Genomic DNA, 12298 nt, shown 5'->3' with positions numbered 1-12298 from the left:
GCAAATGAAATTTGACAATTTTTTAATGAAGAAAAATATATTTAATATTAACATGAAAGTCACTTCCAGCAGTCATCACACTATCACCACATATTCACAAATACATAACTAAGAATTCTGATTTTTTGTGTACAAAAGACTTGTAACATTTACAGAAAGCTTGCTAAATTTCATGAAGACAACAAAACATTTTATGAGTGAAAGAATGGAAATTGATGTTTACTTAAGTTTGGTCACAAACCCAACAGTCAATATTGAAAGACCTAAAATTAACATTTATGTACTTTAAACTTTTCTTTTAGCCTCGAAGCACAAAAGTGACTGTTAGCTCCATACTTCTGAGAAACTCAAATATTTCATGTTTTTGTATTTCATACACAATCAATTTTGTGATAAAACATGATAATCAATGAATCATTAGTCATGTTTTTCAACTTTATAAAGATATTTCCTATTTACAAAAATAAGTACACAGTACTAGTAGGTGCTATGCAGCTATGCAAAACCTCTAAACACAGGGCTATAGTCTGTGGTCAACCGTAAGGGCAACTGCCCTAGAACAACTAATCTCTTGTGGTCTTGAAGGAAAGAGATATTGTATTCAAAACAAATACTACTAAACCAGCTGGCTGAAAGGAGAAGATGATGAAGTTTTTATAACATAACTTGAAGTTAAAATATATTTTTGTGGTAGCTAGGCAGAACAGACTCAGAAATCTAATAGCCTGCCTCTATACAATTACAGTATTTAAATATGCAGGCCTAACAGAACACCTGCCTTACTTGTTTGATGATAATTTTAATAAGAATTTCTTTGAATCCACCAGAACATCTGTTTAAATGCCAGAAATGTTTTTTTTTTAAATAAGTTTTATTATATTTAAAGCAGATTTTTTATTCAAGATTAACCTTACCAACTTAATGAACTGGAAGTTTTAGTCAAACCTTGTAACAAGATATGGCCAGTAAGTGACTCCAATAGCTGAAAAGTTTGGCATACTAAAATTGTCAGTAACTTATTGCAACTCTAAACTGCTAGTTTTACTAAGCCAACATTAAACTTAATTGGCATGAATCTAGCAAAACGCCACTAATTTCTATCCGTATTACAAATTATGATACTGAAAAGGAACTATTTAAATTATATATGCCAAATAATATGTCAGTTAACAAAAGGAAAATGCTGCAAGTGTGAACAAGATGGGTAATACGTTAAAGAACGTGATAACACAGTCTCTGATGTTAAATCAAGGATGTGGTATCTTGAAGATGATACTACCCCATCTGTCCCCTTAGAAACAAGACGTGTATTACTTATACAAATCAGGCTATAAACTCAACAGGTTGACTGATAGGAAGTCCTGCAATTTGTTGAACATTGGTTCTACAACTACAATTGTGTGACCTTATTTGGTAATGGAAGATGGGAAATTACTAACCCTGGTAAAGCAAGATGGACTGATGCAAACAGCAAATGGTTATGTTGTTCCAGAATGAAAAAAGTTGGAAGTAACTCTCACCATGGGAAACTTCTCTACAATATTTAATGTACAGGAAATTGAAACCAAGAAAGATAGCATAATGGGAACTGATTTCACATGGATATACATATGTGAGGTTGGACTAGTTTCAAGTATCTTCACAATCTGTGGCAAGGAAATCCCTATGCACTATATAACAATTACACCACATGAAATTCAACTTTTCAAACTGCAAAAAAGACAGGCACACATGGTAATAAAGACAGCTAATCTAGATGGCAGCAACGTAGAGTTTGAAAGAATATGCATTCCAATATGAAAGTCATGATCAGCTTTAGAGGCATATCAACAGGAGAATGATCAACTGCTTAGTTTCAGCAAAGACTTTGACAGAGATAAGTCACCTGCTGGAGAGTCTCAGTTACCTGTCGAAACCACATTCAGAGTATACCAGGATCAGAGTCACTAGCGACCATGTTAAACCATCTACCCAGAGAGAAATAGACAGCTCCCTCCAGAGACAAGAGACCAAGTGACAAATGAAAAAAGACAAGAGGTCAAAAGCCACAGAAAAAAAACAAAAAAAAACTATGAAACAAAGTAACGATGACAGAGCAATTTGGTGTCTACAAGTCAGTAAAAAAAGAAATACAGCATTATTGTTTGAACTTAAAATTCTACTTTGTCTTTAATATACCAGATTGTTACTCAATAAACTTAATGTTGAGATTCATAAATATTAACAGTTTAAGTAAATTAGTCATTTGCAAGTCAAGAATTTTTAAGATAAATAACTTATTTATTTTTTGGAATTATTCAACAGATATCACAATTTAAGGAGAAGGCAGTGTTAGGGTTATGTTTTCGATATTTAAATTTAGATGTTTTGTATCATATGCTAGAGAATTTTGGAACGAGATAATGATGACTTACAACAGACAGAAATTTCCTGAGTATCAAATTTGATGTGGTGTGAAAAAAATGCATATTACCAAAACATTACTTTTTCAATTAGCAAATTTTGAGTTTGTGTCACAGATACAATAAAAAATTTAACAAATAATTGGCTGTTATTAGAAGAAACTGAAGTCTAAAGTGATTTGGGATAATTTGAGGATGCTGAATTTGTCCATTATCTTAATATTTTATTATCACCATGTAATTAACTTAGTACAATAGATTTACGTTGTAAAACTAAAATTACGTTGTAAAATTAAAATTACTGGAAAAAGTTAATGAGTAAAAAACTTTCAAGGCATGTTTGATAACTTCATAGAATGAGTATTGTATTATCTAAACTTTCAAGTATTGTATTATCTAATCTTTCAAGTAATTGTGAATGGGTGTATTGTATTATCTAAACTTTCAAGTAATTGTGAATGAGTGCATTGTATTATCTAAACTTTCAAGTAATTGTGAATGAGTGTATTGTATTATCTAAACTTTCAAGTAATTGTGAATGAGCGTATTGTATTATCTAAACTTTCAAGTAATTGTGAATGAGTGTATTGTATTATCTAAACTTTCAAGTAATTGTGAATGAGTGTATTGTATTATCTAAACTTTCAAGTAATTGTGAATGAGCGTATTGTATTATCTAAACTTTCAAGTAATTGTGAATGAGTGTATTGTATTATCTAAGCTTTCAAGTAATTGTGAATGAGTGTATTGTATTATCTAAACTTTCAAGTAATTGTTTATATGTGTTATTTTTCATTGATATAATTGCTTCACTCCCAGTTCATCTGGCCCAGCTGGGAATGACAAAACCGATACATATTCCATTTGCTAGAACATTCGAAGATTTCTTCAATTAAGCACAAAATAAACAGAGTCAGACACCTCTCTCTCAGATGCTTCTCACTCATTTGGTCACTTCACCCTCATTCCATACACACAGTCAAAACCAATCTTTTTTATTTGAATCATACTTGTGATGTAACACAATTGTACAAAATTTTGATTTTTGAAATGTTTTAAATTCAAACTCTGTAAACATCAATTTTTTTATACTTTTTAGAAAATCATTTAAAATGCTACCTTCCTCCAATTCAAGTAAAATCCACAAATTATCCAAACAAATTCTGCTATGTCTGTGGAAAATATCTTACAGTTTCATGAAAGAAAAACATCACACTCAAGTTAGAAGTAGCTTACTAACAGTATTTTGTGTGTAAAATTGGTAACTAAGAAAAACATTGGGCTTCTTATATGTATTGTACACATTTCAATATCCGACATCATAAACAATCACCCTTTTTATGTCAATCTGTATCCATAAGAAACAAATATATAAAAGCAATTATCACTGAAAAAAATACAAAAAACCCAGCCAACCTGGTTCATCGGGTTTAGGGTCCGGTAGCTCTTCCTCTCCTTCCAGCAATCCTTTTCCTCGTAGAAATGACAAGTCGAGAATGTCTGGTACATCCAATGATATATCTAGGTAAAATGTAATACAGACAAAAACATTATTATATCATGATAGTATTGTAGGTAGATGATAATTTTGCTAATTAGAAACTCAAGATTGACCCAAGTTATTATTTACTCTTAAGAACATGAAGAATGCTTATTAATAGTGTTTCAGTGTGTTAAAAATATGTTCAGTTAGTCAGCTCCTGATGAATCAGAGCTGTCAAGTCACAGAAGGAGAATCTCGTATGTGGTCAGTACTTCTGCCACAGTAAGAGCAGTCATAGTTGTAACCACATGAAACTGCAAGAGCATAACTCCCAAAATAAAAAGAAAGAGAAGACAAAAATAAACCTTAACTCTACAAAAACCAGAAAGAAAATGCAAAATAATGAATTAACTGGAGAATAATTTTAAAGTAAAAACATGTTGACAGGTTAATATAAACCATGAACAAAAACATTTAATAAGTAGGACTGTCAACTGTAAAGTGATTAATATGTTGATGATTAAATAGGGTGCTAGTTACAATAGGGACAGTGTCACATTCCTATTGGTGGAGGGTTGTTTTTATGCAATAATAAATGCAAGTAGCAAGGCTGGTGCTGACCAGGGCAGTTACAAGCAGGGAAAGCTTTTTGTGAGGTGAAGTGAGGTATTGTATTGGAATTACAATTTTCAAATATTATTTTCTTTTTATCAAAATTAGTGTTGTCTTTATGAAAAATCAATTCTTACCACCATAAATCCATCATTACATTCTTCATGGGCTGATAACCATGGTAATTCGTCTTATGTTTTTCTGTTTTTCATGTTCCTTTTAATTAAATCAATTTTGAATTCCAAATCAAAAATGTGTAAAAACACATCTCAGATCTATCTACTGAGTACCGCAATTGGACAGAAGGTAGTATCAGAAATTTTTACTTTTGATTTGAATTATACAATGGAGTACTTTTCCCCAACATTATGACTACTAGTTCCATTGCTTTGTAAGATATTGAGAGTTTAAGCAGAGTAATATTAAATGTTTTTTTTTTCTGCACTGCACATAAAGAGAAATTTACATAGATTTTTATTTTTCATTGTGTCAAACCAAGCTGATGACTTCTAACACTTAAAAAAAAAGTCTCACTGGCAATTTCTTATACCAGACAAAAGATACTTCTGAAATGTTATTTTTAAACAAACAGATTTGAAATCTGCAACAGATAAAGTAAGAGGAATATGGAAAAAAGTAACATCTGCAGTCTGGTTTTAATTTTAGCATGGAAACAACATAATGTTTAAGATTGTAAAAAACAGATACATTTATGATAATTTCTATGGATAAAGTTACAATGTGTAACTGAGTTATTTCTGTAACAACTTAAAATAGATACAAAATTGAGAACAATTTTAAATGTGAAATGTACTGGCACTGATTTATTTATGATCCTGAAGTGTTTATATTCTATTAAGTTTATGTAACATAAAATTCAAACAAAAAACATTTACATAAATAGTCTATTAACAATAATTCCAAAATACACATATTAAGGTGAATAAAATCAAATGTTTTTGAAACTTCTACACTGATGGTTGATAATACTTTAAAAAAAAAAATTCTTTTTAGGGGAGGGAAAGAATAACTAAAACACCTGCTCTAATTCTCAGATTTATTGACCAATTAAAAAAGACAACATGACTGTGTGGGCCTCTAGGTCATCTATTCAAGAAATGTAGTAATTGTATGTTTAGGATAACTGTTTCAATGAAAACTTAATTACATTCAAAGTCAAGTGTTCAATTAAAATGAAGAAAGAACACTGCAAAATACCTAACAACTGCATCAAAGTTGTTTCATCATCTTATTCCTACCAAAGTGAGATAACTAGCTAATGAACTAGATCTGAAGAAAAAAATTTAAAATACCAACAAACTGGAATGAGACAAAGATGGCCAGAAAGTATTCGTTTATTTGCTCTATGCACCAACGTTCAACTCTCTCAATCTGTTCTCCTGAGGCAACATCATTCAAGTGTGATCTTGTTTTCAGCAGACATGCAGTAAACGAGTTCTTCAATCTTTTGTAAAAAATAACATATATAATAAGAACATTGTTGATAATTTGGAGGAATCTGGATTTACTACAGTGTAGAAGATTCCAAAGGTTGTAAGAAGTAAAGGCCAGAAGCAAGTGGGCCAAGTAATGTTGCATGAATGAGGTGAATTTGTGACAGCTTGTGTTATTGCCTCTGCAGCTGGAACACCAAAGCTCCCAGTTTTGATATTCCCTTGTAAAAAACAAAAACAAACAAGCAAACTTCAAAGACAATTTCCTCACTGTAGCTCCTGAAGATCCCTTAGGATTGATGTCTGAGTCTGGTTGGATGAACAGTGACCTATTCATAAAGGTCATGTAAACTTTTGTTACACAAAGCAGTCAACAATACTCATGAGAGCTATCTGTCTGTTGGTGCTCTGGAGTATGGAAAAGACTATGGAGTACATATTATCTCTCTCTCTCTCTCTCTCTCACACACACACACACACACACACACACACACACACACACACACACACACACAGGTCATAAAATCCAGCCACTAGATTGGTCTGATGAAGACCTATTTTAATGCTTATGCAAGTAGCTGGATGACAAGAAACCCTAGCAAATGCACTACAATATATCAAATGGAACAGCCAATTGGTGCTGCATGGATAAAAGCTGCTACTCCAGCCAATATTACTGGTAGCTTCAAAGCTTCTGGGATTTGACTATATGAGAGGCATGTCTTTTCTCATGATGATTTCCTCACATCATTTAATACTGATCAGTGTTCCAGTAACTTTACTCAATATGTGGCAGAACCAGGTCCATTTGTGACAGCTGCTGTTATATTTTTACCAATGAATGTGATGATCAGTTATCACCAGGTCCCAGTGAAATAGATCTACTTGATCCCAACAGTGATGAAGTTCATACACAAGCCTTCTCATCTGCATGGTCAGACCCAAGTTCCAGCTGTGCAGATCCTTACAATGATGAAGTACATGAACAAATGCCATCATTTATACAGTCAGATCCCCCTTCAGGCTCTGCTGCATTCATTACATCTGAACAACTATGGAATTGCCAAAAGTAATTTGTTGCTATTTATTTAACAGTTTGAACTATATTTCACAAATGAAAATCCAAAACTGTTTCAGTAGTATTTCACGTATTGGGAAATTTTGCAGGTTGTTCAGAGTACTTCTTTATCAAACTGGGGACACAAAATGGGAAAGATAATTATAGTTTCACCAATACCAGAAATGAAATGTATGAAAGATGAATTTCAGTCTAGAGCAGCAAAAAAAGAAAGACAATGCTCGTCTATGAACCTTAGGAGATAGTTGACAATAAAGCCAAGGAAAGACAGTTCATCCTCTGATGATGACAAAGACAATACCCCTTTTGTGGATAGTGATAATACACTAGATAACAGTGATACGTGATACAGAACAAACAGCAAGCTTACAGTTAATAAATGTTCATTATAACAACATTAAGATTCACAGCTATGTGTTGGATGAAATGGAAGCATAGAAAAGTGGTAAACCAGTTTATTATGTGGGCAAAGTGCTATCAGAATTTGATGAAGATGGTGACTGTGAGGTAGAATTCTTAAAAGACAACATCATCAATCATAACAAATAAGTTTCTAAAATCTAGAGTTCAAAATAAGGCAACAGCCAGGAAAGACCAAATCAAATTAGTCATGCCAAAACCAGTAGTCAAAAGCACAACTGCCTGTACATGAAATTAATTAAATGTTCAAATCAGTTTTGGAAACCTTGACATTCATTGAGAATGAGAAAAGCTGCTGCAGTTGACAAGCATCCTGACAAAGCTATTTTATTAAAATATTTAATGGTAATAAAATATAATACTAACGCTTTATTTCAGTTATGTATGTTGTGCAAGTTAGATATGGATAAGCAAAGGAAACTATTGGTTATTTTGTGTAACAGACATTGCCTTGGACTATTTACTCAGACTTTTGTTTAATAATTGGATTGTGACAAAGCTAACTGGCACTAATGTGATATGACTCAGTTCTCCCTGCTTTCCCTCAGTAATTGCAGCAGATTTTGTCATTTTCAAAACACACATGTTCACTATATTGTTCAAATGTATGTCTAATTGTAAGAAACACTAAACAAAAATCTTCAAAAAATCTATGAAATTTGGTAGGGTAGCTTGAGAATTTTGGAATGGCAGAGAAGTCCAGGCCTGAAAAATTAGACAGATTTCACACAGGAAGAAAATGTATTGTCTCTAACGTAAACAATACACAAATAACACAATACAATGCCATACATTACCAGAATACAAGAAAGTTATGATATTCCCATGTACTTTAAATGAAAAGTGTAGAATAAATAGTAGCTAGCAGTTTTTATTAGAACTAAAAAGCTCAAGATAGCCATGTGCTTGCATCACTGCAAACTAAATTGTGAAATAGAATTAAAGAACAAAAGAAAAACAACAATAAGTAGCATTTTCCTAATTTCAGTCCACCTAAATAAAGTAATGGTATACTCAAAGTGGTAAAATCTAAATTGTTACCTTGAGTTTCATTAACAATAAAATTACTTTCAATAAATAAGAAACAGAGAAAATATAATCATAATTTCAGAGCCTGTTTGTGTACAATGATAATAAGAAACCATAATTCACTGACAAAAACCTTATGTAGGAGTACTGACACCTTAAGCAAAACTAAGGAAAGCTTACAGTAGAATTTTAATTTCCATTAGAACAAGATAAAATAAATAATACATATTCAAAGTTACACAAACAATTCTAGTGTCAAAGCTTTGGAGTTCTTGCTGTAAGTTAAACTAATATGCTATAGAAAAACTTGTGTTAAAATCCTGTTTAAAATCTAACAGAACCTCTGTAATAATCTGCTGAACATTCTAGGCATATCTGTAGAAAATCTGCAAACAATCTACTGAAAACCTATTCTTTCACATCTCAAGACTGTTTTGAATATAACAATTAATTCTGGACTTTATGAAAGAAGAAAATAGTTATTGGTGCCTGTTAGATCAGCTAGTCAATGGACATGGAAGATCTTAGACAAGCTGTTGCTGAAAGTGAATTTAATTTACCAATAAAAATAACTAATAATGATAATTAAAAAACACAAAGTTATTCTTGCAAGAGAAGATAGCAACCAATCTTCACTTCAGCCAATTAGTCCCTGAGAAAAGTGAAAAGTTTGAAACTTTCTGAGAATTATGATGTTCCAAACACGACAACTATAGATTAAAAGAAAAATTTTGTAAACTTTCATAAGATTAAGTTTAAATTTGGTAGAAAGAGACAGAGAAAAAAGGCCAGATTAAACTGTATTAATGTCCTCAGAGCTAATTAAATCAAACTAACTTACTCTACCTAAGTATCACTTGCCCAACTACACATACAACTAAACATTATAAAACAAAATAAAACCACAAAATGAATACTAGAAACATCACTACCTGGTTAAGTAATTGAAGATAGTCAGCAGAAATAAGTAGTTAATTTAAAAATGTAAAGTTATGATTACAAATTCATGATCAAGTGGATTTCAATTAGTCAGAAGAACTTGGTGAAGAGTGCAAGTTAAAGCAGTATTACTTTCAATACAAAATAAAACTTCATCCTGGTTTATTCATTTGAACAAGGGGAAAGGCTAAAACTGAAACATAGGATTGAGCTACCCGTGTTCAGAGGTATTAAGCCCATAACACAATCCCTACCACCTACTGACTTGGACAAATTTGGGTCAGAAAGTTGACCATAGTCTCGGTTTCCTCCGAGGTCAGTGTGAACTCAAAAATGGTCTGCAGTTATCTGCCCTTTTATCCATTTTCTTCACAACAGCCTGACTGTTAACTAACACACCCAAGGTCTGACAGGAAAGACAGAGAGTAAGGGTATCTACTCTAGAGACCAATACAGTTCAAACAAAACATGGGTGTTGACCTGGTTTCTCCCTCATTATCACCTACACTTCCTCTCTCTACTGACTTTGATCAGCAAAACTTTTCCTGAAACAAGAATAGTCACCTTTTACAGACATGTCACACCCCACTCCTGACATCATGTTTTTATGCAGAACTAAGCTTGTACTGATTTATGTTGGGAATATACTTATACAAAACATAGCAACACTCACGCAAGACACTTAATTTGAAGACTTATTGAACAGTATGCTCATGATAGCGTGTATTCTTCCTCCTGTAACGTATCTGACATATAAAAGAAAGACCCCCAAGTTAAAATGTAGCACAATAAAATTAACCCTCTTTTTAGTTTTTGAAAAATTAATACATTTCATTACAACAATGGTAATTAATATTTAAAATACAAATCAGTGCTCCACTATCCTATTAAGCAACTTAAACATAATTTTTTCACTGGTATTTCAAAGAATTACTTAACTGAATTACATATGAAAGTCAAATGACACACAAATAAAAATGAAACTTAGCCTTAGAGCTGCACACAAACTTGAGTTCATAGAAAATAAAAAACTACATAAAAAGACACAAACCTTTAACCAGTAATAAAAATTGAGAATTTTATGGGTTCTGATGAAGAAAATTACAAAACACTATAAAAACAATGTTTAAGTTCAACTGAAACTAATTCTGTTATCATATGTATAAAAAGTCCACATAAATCCCTTTAAAACTTATATAGATGCAAATCTATGTAAAATATAATATAATATAATATGCTTGAAATCTGTTCTCCCAAGTGCTAACACTGTTTTAAATATGGCCATAACCTTTCAAGAATCTCACACAAGTAATATGTGATTGGTGCCTATAAGGTGAGTTGACCAATGGACATTAAAAAATCATATACTGCATCTACTACCCGAGTTGCCAAAAAGAACAATTTGGTGTAATAATTAAAAAACAGCTACTATCACTGCAAAAGAATCAGACAAGAAGTTGCCTGATCTCCATTTAACCTGATTAGCTCTGGGGGGCAAAATTTAAACGTTAAAAACCTGTTTTAGTAGTGCTAACTTCCAACCTTTTAAACTAGAGAAAAAAAGAGAAGTTAACTTTTAAACTAAAAAGCACTATAATAACAATAGTAGTTCACAAAACTAAAATATTTATTAATAAAGAATGCTTACCTAACTTCTTTGGAACCCAATCATCAGCTAAGGTGAACTTTTTAAGTTGTATCATCAGGTAATCAGGAAAGGTTTTAATTCTAGTAGTCCTTGCAAAAAAACAATGAAGATTATACACACACAAACATAACTGTTAAGAATAAACTAACATTAATCTTTTTTCTACAGGCCTGATCTAATATACAAGTTTCTCTACACAGTTCACATGTTAAGGATTTGCACCGCAACTTTTGATACAGCAAGTGTATCTTCAGAAAACTTAGTACACTTTTATTACAGATTACAAGTATTTTGTAAAAAAAAAAAAAAATTGTAATAAAATATTTTTAATAAAGATTTGTTTGTGAAATATTGTCTGCTTCTTACCAGTCTGAGAGTAAAGTGATTTCATCTCATGCTTTAAAAACTATTCTTCATCCCAAAAAATCTCAAATATTATTTGTGTAATCTATAAAATTTCCTTAAATACATTTCAAACATTTGTTTTCAGTAAGACTTTATATTTAGTGTGGGGTCTGTCACTTGACCAGCATCATAACATTCATAAAAAATTATGAAATGTTAATTATGCTTTTATTCATGTTAGAATGGCTACTATTTATAACACAAAAATAAAAATGATTAGTCTATGTAGTTTAAGTCTCATAACACTATATTATATTTATAGTGCTGCATTGAACCACTATATTATATATATAGTGCTGCATTGAACATACCATGTGATAAACACACTAAAATCTATATATAGATGTGTTCTTTTAATATTTATTTTTAAATTAAAAAATTAATTCATATATAGTACTAAAATTCAAATTGTAATCTACAAGTTTATTCCAAACTTACTGACATAAATTCATAAAATGGTAGTTAAATAAAATTTTGAATGCAACTCAACAAATGCAATGACATGGCCTTTGACTTGTGACCAGTCATGAAAAGGTCAATGTGTAGCAGAGAAGGTGCACATATTTCAACAAGGCTCATACAGCATTACAGAGTCGAAGCACTTTTTAACCATCTCACCAATCAGTATGAGAAAATCAAAACTACAAAAATAGCTTATCTTGTGAAAATAGTTTTTTATCATTGACACCTCAGAACAATTTACAGAATATATAATACCAGATTTTCTTCATAAAAAGTATTACTAGTAGAACCCATATATATTAAGGGTCCACTCAATATACAACACAAACTTACCTAAATCATTGTTTATGGATTTTTACTTTTAAT

The 12298-nt window shown here is 31.5% G+C and overlaps 1 protein-coding gene across 2 annotated transcripts in view; it reads right to left on the bottom strand.

The window, feature by feature from the left end:
* The window catches only part of Usp5 (ubiquitin specific protease 5), a 113718-nt gene that overhangs the window by 17528 nt on the left and 83892 nt on the right, over positions 1–12298 (bottom strand). For both annotated transcript variants that reach the window (XM_076503292.1, XM_076503293.1), the window contains 2 exons: positions 11066–11154; positions 3819–3923 (listed from right to left, as the gene is read on the bottom strand). In XM_076503292.1, coding sequence (XP_076359407.1) covers positions 3819–3923; positions 11066–11154 — 194 coding nt within the window. The remainder of the gene's footprint in view (positions 1–3818; positions 3924–11065; positions 11155–12298) is intronic.

The sequence above is a fragment of the Tachypleus tridentatus genome, chromosome 6 (assembly GCF_004210375.1).
Source record: "Tachypleus tridentatus isolate NWPU-2018 chromosome 6, ASM421037v1, whole genome shotgun sequence".
NCBI lineage: Eukaryota > Metazoa > Arthropoda > Merostomata > Xiphosura > Limulidae > Tachypleus > Tachypleus tridentatus.
This window is presented reverse-complemented; position numbering and strand designations above follow the sequence as displayed.